Source organism: Rhincodon typus, chromosome 25, assembly GCF_021869965.1.
Source record: "Rhincodon typus isolate 14 chromosome 25, sRhiTyp1.1, whole genome shotgun sequence".
Lineage (NCBI taxonomy): Eukaryota > Metazoa > Chordata > Chondrichthyes > Orectolobiformes > Rhincodontidae > Rhincodon > Rhincodon typus.
The window spans coordinates 41,032,403-41,052,823 of NC_063356.1; the positions used below are offsets into that span (position 1 = coordinate 41,032,403).

General features: G+C 40.9%; 1 protein-coding gene across 3 annotated transcripts in view; it reads right to left on the reverse strand.

Moving 5' to 3' along the window:
- The window catches only part of LOC109911705 (sodium-coupled monocarboxylate transporter 1-like), a 71,904-nt gene extending 51,508 nt beyond the window's left edge, over positions 1-20,396 (reverse strand). For all 3 annotated transcript variants that reach the window (XM_048612032.1, XM_048612031.1, XM_048612033.1), the window contains exons 1-5: positions 19,534-20,396; positions 9,463-9,528; positions 9,026-9,077; positions 7,298-7,365; positions 4,125-4,279 (exon numbers count right to left, since the gene is read on the reverse strand). In XM_048612032.1, coding sequence (XP_048467989.1) covers positions 4,125-4,279; positions 7,298-7,365; positions 9,026-9,077; positions 9,463-9,528; positions 19,534-19,887 — 695 coding nt within the window. In that variant the 5' untranslated portion in view covers positions 19,888-20,396. The remainder of the gene's footprint in view (positions 1-4,124; positions 4,280-7,297; positions 7,366-9,025; positions 9,078-9,462; positions 9,529-19,533) is intronic.
- Between the last annotated feature and the right edge of the window lie 25 nt (positions 20,397-20,421).

Genomic DNA, 20,421 nt, shown 5'->3' on the forward strand with positions numbered 1-20,421 from the left:
GGAGGGAACTCTGGTTCGGTGGAGAGTGCAGGAGGGCATGCCAGGAGCAGCACCAGGCATACCTAAAGGTTAGGTGTCAACCTGGTGAAGCCACCAAACAGGACTACCCACGTGCCAAACAGCATAAGCAGCAAGTGATAGGCAGAGCTAAGCAATCCCACAACCAATGGATAAGTTCTAGCTCCGCAGTCCTGTCACATCCAGTTGTGAATCGTGGTGGACAATTAAACAATTCACTAGAGGAAGTGGCTCTACAAATATCCCCATCCTCAATGATAGAAGAGCCCAGCACATCAGTGCAAAACATAAGGCTGAAGCTTTCATTGCAATCTTCAGCCAGAAGTGCCAAGTGGATAATCCATCACGGCCTCCTCCAGTGGTTCCCACCATTACAGATACCAGTCTTCAGCCAATTCGATTCATTCTACATGATATTAATAAATGGCTGGAGGCACTGGACACTGTAAAGGCTATACGCCTTGACAACATTGCGGCAATAGTACTGAAGATTTGTGCTTCAGAACTTGCCGCTTCCTTAGCCAACACTGGCATCTACCCAACAATGTGGAAAATTGCCCAAGTATGTCCTGTACATAAAAGGCAGGTTAAAGCCAACCCAGCCAATTACCACCTTGTCAGTCTACCCTTGATCATTAGTAAAGTGATGAAGGTGTCATCAACAGTGCTATCAAGCAGCACCCGCTCAGCAATAACCTGCACAGTGCTGTTTAGTTTTGGTTCCGCCAGGGCCACTCAACTCCTGACCTCATTACAGCCTTGGTTCAAACATGGGCAAATGAGCTAAATTCCAGAGGTGGGGTGAGGATGACAGCCCTTGACATCAAGGCTGCATTCGATCGAGTGTGGCTTCAGGGAGCCCTAGCAAAACTGGAATCAATGGCTGTCAGGGGACAAACTCTCCAGTGGTTTTAGTCAAACAGGAAGGTGGTTGTGGTTATTGGAGGTCAGTCGTTTCAGTTCCAGGACATCTCTGCAGGAGTTCCTCAGAGGAGTGTCCTAGGCCTAATCATCTTCAGCTGCTTCATCAATGACCTTCCCTCCATCATAAAGTCAGAAATGGGGATGTTTGCTGATGATTGCATAATGATTCCTCAGACACTGAGCAGTCCAAGTCCAAATGCAACACAATATGGAAAATATCCAGGCTTGGGCTGACAAGTGGCAAGTAACATTCGTGCCACACAAATGCCAGGCTATGACCATCACCAATAAGAGACACTCTAACCACCGCCCCTTGACATTAAACATCCTGGGAGTTATCAACGATCAGAAACTGAGCTGGACTCACCACATGAACACAGTGGTTACAACAGCAGGTCAGAGGCTAGGAATACTCCAGCGAGTAACTCACCTCCTGACTTGCCAGAGCCTGTCCAGCATCTACAAGGCACAAGTCAGGAGTGTGATGGAATACTTCCCACTTGCCTGGATGAGTACAGCCCCAACAACACTCAAGAAGCTTGACATCATCCAGGACAAAGTAGCCTGCACCCTCCACCACCGACATTCAGTAGCAGCAGTGTGTACCATCTACAAGATGCACTGCAAAAATTCACCAAAGATCCTCAGACAGCAGCTTCCAGACCCACGACCATTTCCAAATAGAAGGAAAAGGGCAGCAGATATTTGGGAACACCACCACCTTCAAGTTACCCTCACACCCACTCACCATCCTGACTTGGAAATATATCACCTTTGCTTCACTGTCATTGGTTCAAAATTCTGGAATTCCCTTCTAATGGCATTATGGGTTAACCCACAGCGGGTGGACTGCAGCAGCTCAAGAAGGCAGCTCACCACCACCTTCTCAAGGGCAATGAGAGATGGGCAATAAATACTGGCCAGCCAGTGACACCCACGTTCCACAAAATGAATTTTTAAAAAATCCTTAGACCTGATGAGTTCAGTATTCGTGGTGTCTGACCCCGAACCCTTTTAAGCCAAACTCAGAGGTTTAGACAAGACAACACTTGATCCTTTTGCTCTCAGTCATTTTGTTGACAGTTCCAGTTCACTGGAAAGACATTTGGCTTCTGATGTTTATAATCTTACCCCAGGATAGTAAATACTTTTGTCATAGGGCTGTCTGAGCCAAGTTACTTCTGGACAAGTCTGAGTAAAGACACTGCCCTTTTTCTAGCTCACTACCAGCTATTTATGTTTATTCCTTCCTAGGTCTTGGCTGTCGCTGGCTGGGTGAGCATTCATGACTCTTCTCTCATTGCCCTTGAGAAGGTGGTGAGCTGTCTTCTTGAACTGGTACGGTCCTTTTTGCTATAAGGAGATAAAATGTGTCAATAGGGAGAAAGTGCCAAGAATCTGACCTAGTGATACTGAAGGAACAACAATATATTTCCAAGTCAGGATGGTGAGCACCTTGAAGAGGAACCTGTGGTGGCGGTGTTCCCTTGTATATGCTGCCCTTGTCCTTCAGATAGTACTGGTCATGTGTTTGGAAGGTATTGTCTAAGCAGCATTGGAGAATTTCTGAGGAGCACTTTGTAGATGGTACACACATATGCTACTGAGCGTCAGTGTTGGAGAGACTGTGGATATGTTGCCAATTAGCTTCGATGTCTCAAGCTTCTTGAATGTTGTTGGAGCTGCACTCATCCAGGCTAGTAGGCAGTATTTCCATCACACTCCTGAACTGTGCTTTGTAGATGTTGATAGGCATTAGGGAGTCAAGAAGTGAGTTAGTCGCTGGAAGATTCCTAGCCTCTGATGTGCCCTTGCAGCCACAGTAGTTAGATGACTAGTCCAGTTCAGATTCCAGTCAGTGGTAATCCCACGATGTTGATACTGGGGATTTCAGTGGTGGTAGTGTCACTGAATGTCAAGGAGCGATGGTTAGATTCTCTCTCACCCAAGACAGCCCTTGTGTGGTGTGAATGTTACTTGCGACTTGACAACTGAATGTTATTCAGATCTTAGTGCATTTTAGCATGGGCTGCTTAAGTATCTGATGAGTTGGAATTGGTGCTGGACGCTGTGCAGTGAACAACCCCACTTCTGACCTTATCATGAAGGGAAGATCATTGATGAAGCAACTGAACATGGTTGGGTGAAGACACCACCTTGAGGAACTCCTGAGATGTCCTGGAGCCTAGGTGTCTGACCTCCACCACCTAAACCGTCTTCCTTTGTGTCAGATATGATTCCAACAAGTAGAATGTTTCCACTGATTTCCATTCCACGCTCCTTCAAGCAGACTTGGTTAAATGTGATGTCAAGGTCTCTCTCACCTCACCTCTGGAACACAATTCTTTTGGCCATGTTTGAACCAAAACTATGATGAGATCAGGAGCTCAGTGCCCTGACGGATTCCAAGCTGAGCATCACTGAGCAACTTATTGTGAAGCAAATGCTGCTTGATAGTACTATTGATCACATGTTCTGTACTTTACTGATGATCAGAGTAGACTAATGAGACAGTAGTTGATTTGTCCTGCCTCATCTTTTGGACTGATGTGCTACACTCACCCATTATTGAAAATGGGGATATTTGTGGAGCCTCCTCCTTGAGTGAGTTGTTTAATTGTCCACCACCATTTACAACCTGATATGGCAGACGGCAGCACTTAGATCTGATTGGTGGTTGTGGGATTGCTTAGCTCTGTCTTATCACTTGCTGCTTATTCTGTTGGGCATGCAAGTAGCCCTACTTTGTAGCTTGACCTGGCTGACACCTCATTTTTTAGGTATGCCTGGTGTGGTTCCTGGCATGCCCTCCTGCAGTCTTGCACACAAAATAACACTTTTCACTGTATCTCAGTATACGTGACAATAACCAATCAAATCAAGTCAATGAACCAGGGCTCCCTAGGTTTGATGGTAATGGTTGAGTGTGCGATCTGCTGGGCCATGAAGGTACAGATTATGTTGAATTGTGATTCTGCTAATGCTGATGGCCTATATTGCCTCATGGAATCCCAGTGTTGCACTGCTAGATCTGTTTGATGTCTGTCCCATTTAGCACAGTGACAGTGCCACACAACACATCAAAATCTGATTCCAAAATCATCAAATCGCTGTGAGAAAACCACCCTCCCCACATTGCTAACTTATTCTCATATCCCCAAAGATAAGTGTCAGGATCTTACTCCCAGAAGTTGAGTCTTCCTCCATGATATGAAATATTCAGCACCTGCGCAAAACTTCCATGAATTATCGCACCTCGGATTATCACTGCCACAAACCCGATGATCATAACTGTCAACTGGAACACATCAGTCCACACCACAGCTTTCAGACCACCCTAAAAACACAAAAGGCATCATGTTACAAAAATGACGCAAAGCTAGTGTTATGGATCAGACCAGACCCCCTTAAAATATTTTAAGAAGGTAGTCCGTGCGCTAAGATTTTCTTATTTTAAAGGTAGACGTGAAGTCCGTGTTCTAGATGTGATGCAACTGGTCAAACTACTCAACGTTAAACAAAATACAACTTTTTTTAACACAAGAATTAAAATACAATCAAAAGAAAGAGAAAATTTGATTAACTTAACCATTAGAAAACTTAATCTAATAACAGAGACTGTATTCATTACTAATTAACTGTTGCAACATCCCATAAACACACCCCTTGGCAAAAAGGCAAATTCAGTCAGAGATTCTAACATGCAGTTCTCCAATTCCAGAGGAAAGAAAAATTGAGAGAAATTCCAGGGAAAATAGCTGCGAGAAATCATTCACTGAAATATTCTGAGACCACATACAGCTTCTGATGCTACAGCGAAAAGAAACTAGAAAGTCTGGTCTGTGAGAGCTGGCCACACCCATTCAGGCTGTTAAAAAAACCCAAGGCTAAGGTTCTGGTAGACTGCTCGTCACCTCTGCCTTACAACCTCTCTTCAAAAAAAAAACCCCAGGACAAAATAATCTTTTGAAGTGACAGCATTAACACATACCTACAAAGATATGAGGCTAGATCACAAAAACTGAGTTCTGGGTTAGGTTTTAAGGAGTGTTCATAATGAGAAGTGACAGGTACAGGGACAGAGGTGTTTAGGATGGGAATTCCAGAGTTGCAACTTAAGGCATGGGCAATGGGGGAAGAGATTAATTTTGGAAGTGCGCCGGGGCCAGATTTAGAGGAATGCACGTATCTCAGAGAGGTGTTTGGCTGGAGGAGATCACAGAAAATTAGCGGGATTGACTGATATTTAAAATGGAGTGCTGGAGCTATGTGCTTCAGGGAACTAAACAAAGGAAGACGAAGAGATGTTTGTTGCTTTTGCACAAATGTTATCAGCCTCCAGGAATTGTTCTTGCTTTGCTGCAAAAGAAGAAACTGGCTAATTGATGAGTATCTGCTAAGTGATTAAGGGGTATTCTATTCCTAAGAACATAAAGACATAAGAAACAGGGGTAGGCGATTTGACTCTTCAACCATGCCCTACCATTCATCAAGATCATGTCTGAAACAAACACAGAGAATGCTGGAGAAACTCAGCAGGTGTGACAGCATCTGTGGACAGAGAAACAGAGTTGAAGTTTTGAGTCTGGTACGATTCTTTCAGACCAGAGAAACAGAAAAATAGAGCAAGATGAGGTGAAGGGGACTAAAAAATTCATGAAACAGTGAAAGAAAAAGGAGGATAAAAAGAAGCAAATACAAGAGGAGCAGAAAGGCTGATAATGTAGTTCTTTTGTTCCTGTGCATAGTCATCTCACAGTTTTGGCAAGGAAAATAGAAGCAATGAATATTATTCAAATGGAGGAAGAATGCAGAAAGCTACACACCAGAGGAATTTGGGAGTCCTCTTCAATGAATCATGAAAAGCTAATATTCGAGTTCAGTGGTTAATAGGGAAGGCAAACAGAATATCTGACTTTATTTAAAAGGGAATGTGGTACAAATGTAAGGAGGTGTTGGCAAAACTATATGAGATAATAGTCAAGCCAGAACTGGAATACTATGAACTGTTTTGAGCGCCACATCTAAGGAAAGATAATTTGGCAATAGATGCAGTCCAGGGAAGATTCATTTGGCTGATATCTTATATAGAGGGACTGTCATATGTGGAGATGTTGAGTTGGCTGCATACTTATTATAATTCAGAAGAATGAGAAGCAACCTTATTAAAACTTACAAGATCCTTGAAGGGTTTGACAGGGTAGATGTGGAGAAGTTGTTTCCCCTTGTAGGAGAGTCTAAGAACAGAAGGCATAATCTCAGCGTAAGGACTCACACATCCAAGACAGAAATGAGGAGGAATTTCTTCTGTCAGAGGGTATGAATTTTTGGTATTCTTTACCAGAAATTGTCAAGGCTGGGTTAAGTATATTCAAGGCTGAGATAGACAGATGTTTAATTATCAAGGGAATCAAAAGTTAAGGGGAAAAGACAGGAAAGTGGAGTTGAGGATCATCAGATCAGCCTTGATCTCACTGAATGGCACAACAGATTCCATGGGCTGAATGGTCTATTTTTGCTCCTACATCCATGGTCTTATATATGATTGAAAATTAATCTTGGGATTAACTATGACACCAAAGTTGCAAACAGTCTGGAGCAGCTTCAGTAAGTTGCCACACAAAGAGATCAGTTGGGTATAAGGAATAAGTTTGTTTGTGTCAGGAACAAAGAAAATATCTTCGGTTGCCTCAGTGTGCAATTGTTTCTGTTCATCCATTTTTGGATATTGGATAGACAGTCTGAAAACTTAGAGATGAAGAATTCGAGAGGGCTGGTGATGTTGAAGTGAATGTCATCAGTGAATTTGCCGAAACTGACATCTCGATCTTGGATGATATCGCTGTTGATGAATAATGGAAGATGTTATGCATAAATTCTTAGGAGACGCTAGAGGTAATGGGGCAGGAATAGGAAAAGAAGCCAATACAAATAATAGTGTTTCTAATCAGGCAGAAAAGCTAAAGAAAAATGAGAAGCTTTGTTACAATGATAGGGGTGGAAACCTGATTACAGGGACTCAAATGGAGTTGTTGGAAAAATGGGCAGGCAATTGGGAGACAACAGATCATTCAAGGACTTTAGAGAGGAAAGGGAGGTTGGAAATGGCATGTTAGTTTGCGGGGATGCAGGGATCAGGAATTTTATACAGTAGGGATAATGGTAGATTTGGAGGAATCTATAATGCCAAACCTACATGAATCCATCTGTACCAATTCACCTGCTTCAGGATCCCTGTCTCCCACACTTCGATTTACACATTTTCTGGACATCTATCTTGATGCAAAAGTTTTTACAAATACAGCCAAACGTATTTCTTTCCACACAAATATAAATAGAACCAGATTAAACTTACCAGAGTACAGTATAAGGTGCAGACAAGACCAGTTGCAATGAGTACACCCCAGAGATCAAATCCAGTTACTGATAAAAGTAAGAGTTATTCCAACTTAGTAGAAAAATGAATTTTCTTTTATACTGTAATACTGTAACTTATAAAACTGTAAATTACCTTAGAAATTACATTTAGTTCCAAAAGAAGGAATGAATTAATGGTTATGCCAGAGACAGAGAGAATGGTAGAGGGCCTTTAAATAAATAAATGAAGATGAGTGGACTGACAAGAAAACAATATCGTTTCCCTGTTTTTGTCTTTATATTAGTGATACAGAGAGATGGATGGTAACAGAATGATAGAGAGAGTTGAGAGAAATATTGAAAGCAAAGTTAAAACATCCTGGACAGAAAGGCACAAGACCTGAATGAGACAGAATTTTACTCCATTGGGGAGTGTCAATTGCTCGTGTTATTACAAAGAAATATCACTTTGCAATCCAATTTGGATATGATTAACAATTGACTCTCAGAATCCCTACAGTGCAGAAAGAGGCCATTCAGCCCATCAAGTCTGTACCAACTGGGTGAAGAGCATCCCACCCAGACCCAGCCCTCCACCCTATTCCTGTAACCCCACATCTATCTTGGCTAATTCATCTGACCTGCACATCCTTGGACAGTATTAGATAATTTAGCATGGCCAATCCATCTAAACAGCACATCTTTGGACTGTGGGAGGAAACCAGAGCACCGAGCGGAAATTCACGCAAACACGGGGAGAAACTCCACAGTCACCTGGGGCTGGAATCAAACCAGGGTCCCTGGTATTGTGAGGCAGCAGTGCTAACCAATGAGTCACCATGGCACGCAAAATAATTTACACAAAGATAACAAGCAAAATAATTTGGCATCACTTATGCCAATTTTACCATATCAGCATATTGAAATTTCCCATCCTAAGTCTTTGCTTCCTAATGCACACCAGGCACTGGAGACTACAGCAACCACCTAACACTGCATCCTCCCACAGGAAAAATGACGCACAATACCAGGCAATGGGAGATGCTGGCAAGAAGGAACCAACATCTAGCATTTCAGACTTTATGAAATGAATATCAATCATGAGATTCAACGTTCTGGAATGGACAACTGGTCACTGTCACTTGATGGGATTTGTTGAGGCTTTATGCTTTCCCTTATAAATTCTTCAGTCCCTTCTCTAACTAGATCTTTTTTAAATAATCTGTTCAGACATGGTGTTACATATCTCTGGGGTAGGTGGGACTTGAACCCAGGCCCCCGGTCAAAGGGAGAGATGCTGCTACTACACCACAAGAACTCCTCAGTCTAGCCTCTAAATAGATATTTTCTAATCAACCTGTTCACAACCGTTATGACACACCTCTGGAGCAGACAGGAATTGAACCGAGGCTTCCTGGTCCACAAAAAGACACATTGCCATTGCATCACAGCAGCACGTCAGTGCCTCCAATAACTAGATACTTTCCCTATTAACCTGTTCAGAAATATTATTACACACATCTGGAACGGGTGGGACTTGAACCCAAGCCTCCTATACCATAAAAGCCCCTTCCTACTCTAACTACCATATTCCTCATAAGTGAAAGTAGGTGATTAAGATAGATCACAGGGGGATAAGATGTTTCTTCTCAGAGCAACTATTTTTGGGGCTTGACTGTACAGTTATTGGTTAATAGATGTGTAAGGAATGTTAACTTGTACATACCCTGATTCAATGCTAATGCTGGAGCATAAATGACAATCCCAGTGTACAGCACCTGTTAAAAGATCATTAACCAATAATCTTGAGCAGAACCATGTCTGATATTAAATGAATAACTTCACCCGGTTGATGAAATTAGTGAGGTCTCTCAAGCTTACTCTTCGGGCTGAGTGCTGGAGGTAAGGGAACTGAATAAAAAAAATAACATTTTTCTCTTTAGTTTCTCATTGTAAGAGGTTAATTCAAATTATCTGTCTCTTGGTATCTTAAGCAAATGATTGGTCCTTGTGAATGAACCTAGACAGTACCAACAGGATATTAGTCAGAGACAAGAAGCTTTGGAACCTTAGTTGGTTTTTTTCCTCACTAACGAATGACATAACACTCAAATATCTTGGAAATATTTAGACTTTAAGTGCTGTGGAAGACTTGATACTCACAGTTTGGGTGATGAAGAAACAGGTCCCAATGTACTGAACTATTTTGTTGTACCTAATTTGTAAATACTGGAGAGAAAAAAACAGTTAGTGTCGAGTAACTTATGTTGACAATGGTTCCTCATGTAATCCAGAAAAGTTAAAGCCATTTGGTTATTTTTTAACTCTTACATATTGTAGCCATAAGATAGAACAAAATCTGGAGCAGATTTCATTCCTCTGTCAAATACAACAAAGTACTGATTCATGTTACTGAAGAGTCTTCCCTTCTAACCTACTCACTAATGGGTGAGCTTGCTCCTGGCTTTACTGTTTGCCAGCCTAATGGAGAAAGCAGAGACTGACTGATGACGGTGCTGCAGACTCACACGTATCTCACATCAAACACTGCACTCACCATTCTGTCAGGAAGTAAAGAATCTCAATTCACAGGAGAAGGAGGCTTAATCATGAAGGCCAGGAAGGAGCAGAAAACTACCACCCTGAAGAATATCCTCTTTGACAATTGTGGTTATATTGAGTGACCATGTCAGGTTGCTGTTGTTATTCAGGGGAAAGAGAAATAAAATCTTTACACCGGCTGAATCAATGGAATCATAGGAATCAATGACCAGCTCTGTAAATCTGTGAGCTCTTCTTTGGAAAATTCTGAAATAGGGCCCATGTCTGGCTTGAAAGAAAGTCCCAGCAGACAGGTTGAGGGCTGTGGTGATCTTCTCTGCCATGGGCAGTGTCATTGCCGATGGGCACCTTGTGGTTTTCTATATGTTAGCCCATGTAACATATACCACAGAGTAGGTTCATATTGAGTCATGTATCTGGAAGTTTGTTAACAAATAACCACACACACTCTGACATCTCAGAATTACATATGTAGATAACTTGCATGTTTACTTAGATTACTGTTGTATTGTATAGTTGATTAGTTGGTGAACTAACTAGCAGTCTGGCTGACTGCTTGCTTAACTGCTGAGCGATTGAATGAACAGAGAGTAAGAAGGAGACCTCATATACGAGGGCAGCACATGCATGACGTCTTAAAGGTATACTGCCTTCTTGAGATTTACCAAATAATACAACAAACACCATCTTAAACCTGAGTTACAATAGACAGCAGACAGCAAAATAATATAACCAACTAGGTACTGACCCAGTTTGTTGGACAGTTTTCCTTGGAACTAGGCTGTTTTAAGTGTATTCAACTGTACAGCACAACTAATTTCATTCCATTTTCCTTTTTTTGGCTACTCTTTTGTAAAGTTATTAAATTGACAGAATCCTGGTATATTGTGATCAACTTTCTACATTTTTATTTCCAAATAATTATTTTTACTATGTTCTGAGGTATCCAAAAATCATCAAATACACACAGAAGAAAACTAATACCTATTAGCAGCAATTAAGAGATTCTTAACCTTTTTGTTCTTTTAAAAATTTTACACATGGATCCATGTTTTGCATCCACTTCAGATTAAAGGCTACATTCACAAATCAATTCAGTTCTCCAAGTAGCCTTTTCTACTCTGAAGTCATAAGTAATCGTTTCTAGTTATATCTCGTCTTTTGACATGAAATGAATTGTTTCTGGGTTCTGACCTCAATTAGAAATGACATGCAGTGGATTTCAGTGGGTGCATAGGGATGTATGCTTTCAAAAGTGCCAAAAATGAATCATTTCTTCGCTATAATTACTATTTACCACAGCTAAGAAGAAGGTACCATGCACACTGATGGGATTAAAGGCAGGTAAAACCCTGGGGCTTGATGGCCTACACCCTAGGGTATTGAAGGAGGTGGCAGCAGAGATTGTGGATGATATTAGTTATGATATTGCAAAATTTCCTGGATTCTGGAAAGGTACCAGTGGATTGGAAACATGCTAATGTGACACCCTTATTCAAAAAAGGAGATAGGCAAGATGTGGGAAACTACAGACCAGATAGTTTGACCTCTTAAGTGGGGAAGTTGCTGGAGTCAACCATAAAAAGGAGATAATTGAACACTTGGAAAAACAAAGCTCAATTCACCAGTGTCAGAACGGTTTCATGAAGGGCAAGTTGTGCTTGACAAACTTGCTGGAGTTCTCAGAGAATGTTGCCAGCAAAATAGCTAATGGGGATACAGTGCACTTGGTATATCTGAACTTCCAGAAGGCATTTGACAAGATGCAGCATAAAAGCTTGGTCCAGAAGGTTAGATTCCAGAAGTTTAAGGGTAGAGCACTGGCTTGGATAGAGGGATAGTTGACCAACAGAAAGCAGAGGGTCAGGATAAATGGGTCCTTCTCTGGATGGCAAACTGTAACTAATGGGGAGCCGCATGGCTCAGTTCTCAGACCTTAACAATTTAGAATCTATATGAACAATCTGCAAGCAGGGACAGAGTGTAACATAGCAAAATTCATGGATGATTCTAAAATAGGTGGAAAGCAGGTTGTGATGAGGAGATAAAGAGTTTACAAATGGATATTTACAGCCTAGGAAAATGGCCAGAATCCAGCAGATGGAGTTTAATGTGAATGAGTATGAGGCGTCCATTTTGGATAGAAAAAATAAAGGCAAATTATTTTTTAAATGGGAAGCAGATTCAAAGTGCATCAGTACAGAGGGATCTGGACATCTTTGTGCATGAATCACAGAAAGTAGGTACGTAGGTGCAGCATATAATATGAAAAGCAAATGGAATTCTGGCATTTATTGCAAAAGGACTGGATTATGAAAGTAGTGTTGTTACAATTATATACAGTGTTCATAAGACGACACCTGGAGTATTGTGTCCAGGAAGGTGGCACTGGAGGCAGTTCAGAGTAGGTTCACCAGATTGATTCCAGGGAAGAAAAGGCTGTCGAATGAGGAGCAATTGAATAGCTTGGGCTTGTACTCACTGGGGTTCAGAATAATTGAGGGGGGGGTGGAATTCTGATTAAGGTATATAAAATGCTAAATGGAATTGATAAGGTGCAAGTTAAACAGATGATTCCCCCTGTGTGACAGTTTCAAACAGGAGGTCATAGATGTAGAGTAAGAGGAGGTTGGTTCAAAACTGAGATGAGGAGAAACTACTTCTCTCAGAGAGTTGTGAATCTGTGGAGCTCAATGTTCCAGAATGCAGTGGAGGAAGAATCATTCAACAGATTCAAAAAAGATAGATTTCTGATGAAAAGCGCTACAAAGGGCTATGGGGAACAGGCAGGAAAGTGGAACTGAGCCCAGGATAAGATCAGTCATGATCATATTAAATGGCGGAGTGGGGTCAAAGGGCTAAATTGCTTACTCCCGTTCCTATTCCTATGTTCCTATAAGACATCAGACACAACAGTAAAAGAGGGATAAGATGTGAGTCATCAGTTTTTAAAAGGTTTGTTTTAGGGAGAAGGTTTAAAAAATTGTATGAAGACTGGGTGAAGGTAGTCTAGCTTGAAGAAATCTTTAAATACAATAGAGGTCAGTCAGGAATGACTCTTGACATAGAAGAAGATAAGGAAATGCTGCCCCATCCACACTTCAAACAGCTCTGATGTAGAGTGTTCTAGACTCAAAATGACAACTTGCTCTCTCTCCATAGATGCTGCCTGACGTGCTGTGATTTCCAGCATTTTTTGTTTTCAGTACAGATTCCAGCATCTTCAGTAATTTACTCCTACACTGTAGTCAAATATGGATTGGGTTCAATAATGGATCATGTCTGGAAATGTATTTCATATTATGAAGGGTTAGAAGGAGTAATAGATTAGTAACAGTACAGTTATTGATTGCGTAAAGTAATTAACGCTTTGAATCAATTTCATTTAGTTAAAAGTTAAAATTTCAGTCACATTGTAAACATAAATGGAAACAACAGAAGTACAAAGGAAGGGCAGTAGTATAGGAATTGCACAGGTTGGAGTAGTAGGTGCCAGCGTCCCAAAGAACCAAAGGATGCTCTCTCATTACAGACAGATCACTGGTGGTAAGTTTACCTTGAGGGTCACTACATCTTAATTGGGAGGTGAGGTCAAGGATGCAGGATGTCATGGTAACCTCAGCCAGTGTGGGAATTGAAGGAGCTGCAATATTAGTAAAATAGAGCTGGCATTATGTAAAATACAGACAATACCTGTGAACACCCATGGGAAAACAGCAGATAATGTAATATGTTTGGAGTTGTCTCTCACTGATGACAGAAATGCCCTATGATCCAGTCAGACTATGGCGACTTTGCCATTTTTGATGATATGTATAAAGCTTGTAGCCTCTTGTGACGCTTTGATAGTGGCTCTACCCTGGTCTGGGATGTCCAGGTTCAAGTCATACCTGCTCCAGAGGTGTGTAATAACATCTCTGAATGGCTTGATTAAGAATAGGTTAAATTTTTTTAAAAATCTTGGAGGTGTTTGTAACATGCCAGAGTTTAGTTTTACATTTCACAGTGATAAGACTGGCACTCCTGGCATATGCATGAAATAAATAAACATAACCTGACTTTGAGTCCTGTCATTAATTTAATGAGCTGTCTGATAACAATGAATTGGAGACAGTTGAGGTTTGCTTACAGTAACGATTTGGTGTAGTAATAGATTTGGTACAGGAATCAATTGTGTACTATAATTAATTCAATACAACAGTGGATTGGTTTCCATAATGGATTTGTTACAGTAATATATCAGGTAATGAAATTGCATACAGTATTGAATTTAGTACAGTAATTGATTGTTTGCAGTTTGTGTAGCAATAAATTATGAATAATAGACTGTGTACAGTAAAGGATTGTGGCATAATAATGGATTAAGTTCAATAATGAATCAGGTACAGTAACAAAAATTTGAGTATAATAATGGATTGTTTGCAGTAAAGTATTGTGTACAGAAATAGATCAAGTACAGTAATAGATTGGACATTGTAATATAAAGGCACAGTACTGCAGATGCTGGAAATCTGAAATAAAAACACAAAATGGCGGAGGACCTAAGCAGGTCTTGCATCCCTTGTGGAGATAAAAACAGAGTCAATATTGTATTGTTGGCCTTTCACGAGAAATAGTCAATGTTCGAAATGTAGTGGGTTTTAAGTAGGTCAAATTGCACATGTACTGCACAAGTGTAGTCTCATCAAGGCTCTATATTATTACACTAAGATATATTTGCGCTTATACACAAATCCTACACACAGAAGATAAAAATAAAACGGAAGATCTTTCAGAGTAGAGGATAAGACATACTAAAAGAGGACTGAGTTTGCAGAGCAAAATCAATGGGAGTTGAAATGGGACAGGTCTCCAGAGGAGATACGAATGGTAGATACTGAACAGGTGTCACTAGAACAGAAGAAATAGCAGCAGTAGTAGACCATGTGGTCTTGTTGCACCATTCGATACGGTCGTGGTTGTTCTTGGGCTTTAACTTCATTCCCTACTCACTCCTCATATCCCTGATTCCTGAACAGGCTAAATATTTGTCACTCCCAGCCTTAAATATATTCAATGATGGAGCATCCACAATTCTCAAGGTGGCTAATTCCAATGATTCACAATCCTTTAAGTAAAAGAAAATCTCCATATCTCAGTGCTAAATAATTGGTCCTTATACTGAGACGATGGCCCTGTGTTGTATATTTCCCAGCAATTACTCAGTATCCATTTTTTATACCCCTTCAGAACTTTATGAGCAGTGAATGCAGAACACTAACTGAAAGAAATAACTGTGTCACCTGGAGGTTGTATTAAGTAGCCTCAGGCAGTGAAGAAAGAAAAGGGAAATGGATAGGAATTGTATCCCTCCTCTTACAGGGAAGGAGGCTGTAGAAAGGAGACAATGGGTACATTAATACATCATTAATGTTGATATATTGGGTTGATTACAGTTTGTATACAGATTGTATACAGTAATGAATAGGACACAGTAATGGATGGCAATGGATTGGGTATAGTGATGGATTGTGTAAATCGATATAGAATGGACTGGTTACAGTTAAGGTGTGGGTGCTGCAAGCAATTGCAAAGCCAAATGGTATTTAAGTTTATATTGCAAGAGGATTTGTGTATAAAAGCAAACATATCTTACTGTAATAACATAGAGGCTTGATGAGAATACACTTGAGCAGTACATGTGCAATTTTACCTGTGGAAAGATAGACTTGTCATGGAGGGAGTGCAACAAAGGTTCACCAAACTCATTCCTGGGATGGACAGATTGCCTGTTGGAAGAAGATAAAGTAAACTGGATCTACACTCTCTGGAGTTTAGAAGAACGAGAGGCAATCTGAATCACACATACAAAATTCTTACTTGATCAACAGGGTAGTTGCAGGACAGGTGTGTTCACTAGCATGACAGGCAGTTCAGACCAAGATGGAGTCTCAGAATGGAGGGGTAGGCCATTTAAGACTGAGATGTGGTGGAATTTCTTCACTTAGGAGATGGTAAATCTTTGTAACTCTTTGCCCCAGAGAGCTGCTGAGGCCTAATCATGGAGTTTGATCAAGATTGAGATTGATCTGTACATGTTAAGAACATCAAGGGACATCAGGATAGTGCAGGAAAATGGTGTTGAAGTAGAAGTTTAACCACAATCTTACTGAATTGTGGAACAGACATGATGGGTTGAATGGCCTACTTCTTCTCCTCTTTCTTGTGTGCTTACGTTCAACAGCTTGTCCACCTATCTATAATGTTTAAAGTCTACACTACATCTCTATCATCCCAATGGGTCAGTATTTCCCCAAATTAAATATTCAGCAACCATTGTCTTGGCTTTTCCCAACAAGCTCGATTCCCTCACGACCAACTCCATTCCTCTTTCTGGAAACTGTTAGAGGTTGAACTGGAATTTTCTCTCCATTATCAATACCGTGTACTTTCATTTCCACATTTCCTTTGTAACTGCCTCAAGCACCTGCCATTGAAACCTCATCTCTTTGTCAGAACTATTCCAATGCTGTTCTAAAGGGTTTGCCACCTCTCAACTTCCACACATGATTTTATACAATTGTCTGCTGTATGTATCCTAACTCACACCCATTCATCCATCTTCCTTCTGCTCACTGATCTACCTTATTGGTTCCCAATCTGGCAGTGATGCCATTTGTAATTCTTGTTTTCTAATACTTCCACGGCCTCATATCTCCCTATCTCTGGAACTCTTCCTCGCCTGCAACCATACAAGATCTCTGTATTTTTCCAATTCTGGCCACTTGAGTAGTCCCAAAGTAGTACTGTCTATGTCTTCAGCTGCCTAGGTCCCATGCTATGGAATCCCCCCTACACACCTCTGTCTCTCACCTTTCCTTCTAGTTATCCTTAACACCTATATCTGATCTAATCATTTGGTCAAGTGTTCTAATAACTAATTCTGTGGCTTGGTATCAAATTTTGTCTGGTATAGTTTCTTTGAAATGTCTTGTGACTATTTTACTACAAACAGTATGTGCTGTATAGACTCAAGCTTTGGCATGAAATAGTTTCAGAATGAATGGTCTATGTTTTATGTTTGAGTAATGGCACATTATTTGTGAATGAATTCGGTGACTGGAGAATTGAGCTGGTTACCGTTCAGTTTCATAATTTTGTCCTCTTCAACTCCCATACCCATCTGTCATCATTAGGCGGCATGGCAGCTCAGTGGTTAGCACTGCTGCCTCACAGCGCCAGCAACTTGGGTTCGATTCCACCCTTGGACAACTGTCCGTGTGGAGTTTGCACATTCTTCTCCGTGTCTGCGTGGGTTTCCTCTGGATGCCCCGATTTCCTCCCACAGTCCAAAAATGAGCAGGTTAGGTAAACTGGCCATGCAAAATTGCCGATAGTGTTCAGGGATGTGTAGATTAGGTGGGTTACAGGGGGATGGGTCTGGGTGGGATGCTCTGAGGTTCGGTGTGGACTTGTTGGGCCAAAGGGCCTGTTTCCACACTGTAGGGATTCTATGATCTTAATGAAGGATGTGATACTTACTGGAACACAGTTAAACAAGTTCTAGGATCTCCCCAATTCCTCCTCTAAGCGACCATTGTTCACCTGTTTACATAAATATTAGGTGTTGACATTTATTTAACTGTTGTACTTTGGTGTTGAAAGCACTGACTGACAAATGCGAAGTGTTTTTGTTCACTGTGTAATTCAGATTTTGTTCTGTATTTTATGTGAGGATTGATCAATATTATAACATTGATCAGTTTTGAATTATTCTGTACTCAGTGGGCTTGACCTGCATTTTTATTAGAAATTGCTCTCAACAGGGAGGTTGGGCAGGGAGGATTACTGGAAGTAGATAACATGAGAGGCTTGCTCTGATGATTGTACTGTTTTGTGACAAAATCAGAAATTGCTGGAAAAGCTCAGCAGGTCTGGCAACATCTGTGAAGTGAAAGCAGGGTTAATGTTTTAGATCTAGTGACTTTTCTTCAGAACTGGAATTCTGAAGAAGGGTCACTGTTTTCTCTCCATAATATTTTTTCACTTTCTGATCTTGTATGCCTGTTGTGTTTGTGGGAATTTACTGTGGGTCTATAACAGTAGTGACTGCACTTCAAAAATATTACATTGGCTACAAAGCACTTTGGAACATACTGAGGTCCTGGAGGGCACAATGTAAACACTTCTATCGACATAAAAGGAATCTTCCTCATATATATTTAAAACCCATCATATTGTAGGATATACTGAGGTGCTTCAGGGGAACATCATCAGACAAGGACTGAACACAAATTTAAAGAAATTTTGCAGACTAGAGTTACATGTAACAATATTCAATTTAGAGCTCCAGATCATTTTCATAAGGAGCTATGTCATGATGATGTCAGATCACATGGAATTGAGACCCGATGGAAAAGGCAACAGTGAAGCCCTTCTCTACCACGTTTATGTACATCATTTCTAGGCAAGAAATGCATACAGTCTGCATTAGCCTTGTGTTCAGTGGTTACATGCCCTAACCGTAACTCAAGTTCCCAAATAAAATCCTACAAACATTCGAACTTGCGACCAAGTGTCTGGAAGACTGACTTAAAGGAGAGAAAGCAGTGACGAGGTTTAGGGACGGAATTTCAAAACTTGAGGACTAGATAGCTAGAAGCACTGCCACTACAAGTTAAATAAAAACAAAGTAATACAGTCCTTGAGATCTGAAATATAAACAGAAAGTGCTAGAAAATTCAGCATATCTGGCAAGATCTGTGGAGAGAAGAACAAAGTACAAGCCTGATATAACTCATCTTTGGACTCTTCTGAGTTCTGAAGAGTCACATTGGACTTAAACCATTAACCTTCTCTCCGCACAGACACTGCCTGACCTCTTGCATTTCTCCAGCACTCTCTGTTTCTATACCACTAATAGTTGATCAAACCAGAACAGGGTGCACAAGTCAAAGCTGAAGGAGCACAGAGATCACAGATGATGATATTTTTGGAGGAATGTCATAGAATCCCTAAGTATGGAACCAGGCCATTCAGCCCATCGAGTCCACACTGACCTTCCAAAGAACATTTGATCCAGACCTGCATATCCCATGGCTAATCCACATAGCCTGCACATTCCTAGACACTATGGACAATTTTGCATGGACAATTTACCTAACCTGCTCATCTTTGGACTGTGGAAGGAAACCGGAGCACCCAGAGGAAACCCATTCTGACACGGAGAGAACGTACAAACTCCACACAGACAGTCAACCGAGGCTGGAATCAAGCCCAGGTTCTTGGCATTGTAAGGCAGCAGTGCTCACCACTGAGCCACCATGCCGTCAAGGAGGAGTTAAAGAGATGGAGAAGGGATGTCATGGAAGGATTTAAGAACAATTATGAGAACTTGTGAACATGGAGGAATAGAAGCTAATTTAGATCAGTGAAAATGGGGATGATGAATGAACAGGGTTTGGTATCAATTAAGGTACAGAAAGTGGAGATCTAGATCACGTCATGTCTATGAAGGATGTAATTTAGGAGTCTGGCAAGGAGACCACCAGATTAATGAAGTACAGAGGGAACAAAAACAAGGCATGAATGAGGGTTGCAGATGACCTGAGACAGCTGTGGAAACAATCAATGTTAGGCAATTGGTCTTGAAGATAGAGGATTATGGGTTTCGAAATCAGCTTTTGTTCTTACCTCATAAGTACTGGTGATGTTTAGTCTGTAAAATACAGGCAGGAAGAATTCAGCACTGATGACGATCACGATGGCATAGGTAAAGCAGAAAATCAAGAACATGGCCCCAAAGCGATAAACCTCTGCTGGTGTTCCAATCACTGTAATTGCAGACATAAAGCTGGACGCAAGGGACAAAGCCACAGGAAATGCCCTCAGCTGTCTGTTTCCCAGCAAAAACTGGAAGTTGGTTTGGTGGCCCCTAGCTTTAATTGCCTGATAGATTCCAATGAGTGCAGAAGTGAGCAGCATTAGCACAAACACTACATAATCCCATGCAGTGAACTCACCCACAGAAGTTCCAGGAGTAGACATTTCCAAACAGATTCAAAGTGGGAGCTGTACACTTCAGAGAAGTGGAACACGTTCGAATAAAAGGTTTAAAAATAAACTTTCTGAAAGTTTTGATTATCAACACAAGTTGACAGAACAAAACTTAACTTCTGAAAAGAGCCTAAGAAAATACCAAGGGAAATGTATCAAATTGTTCTGTGCATTTCATGAAAATGCTAAACAATGGAGGGAATTTGTAACAGGTATAATTGGCAAATATTGTGAACAAATACAAGCTGGAGCTGGACCAATGTGAGGCACAGAAACCTCATGTCACGCATTGATTCTTTGCCCCTCAAACAGCACAGCTCAAAAAATCTTTGCACCACACCTAACACATTGAATGAACAAATCACCTTACCTCCAAATTTACAAAGAAACTACTGGCTCACTATTGGTTAATTTCAAATGAGTTTTCTGAACTCCCAATTTGAGAAGCAAGCATCAACCATCACAGACAATATTTATTTTTAAAATTGAAGTGCAGGCTACTGTTTAAATCAACATGTTTTGCCG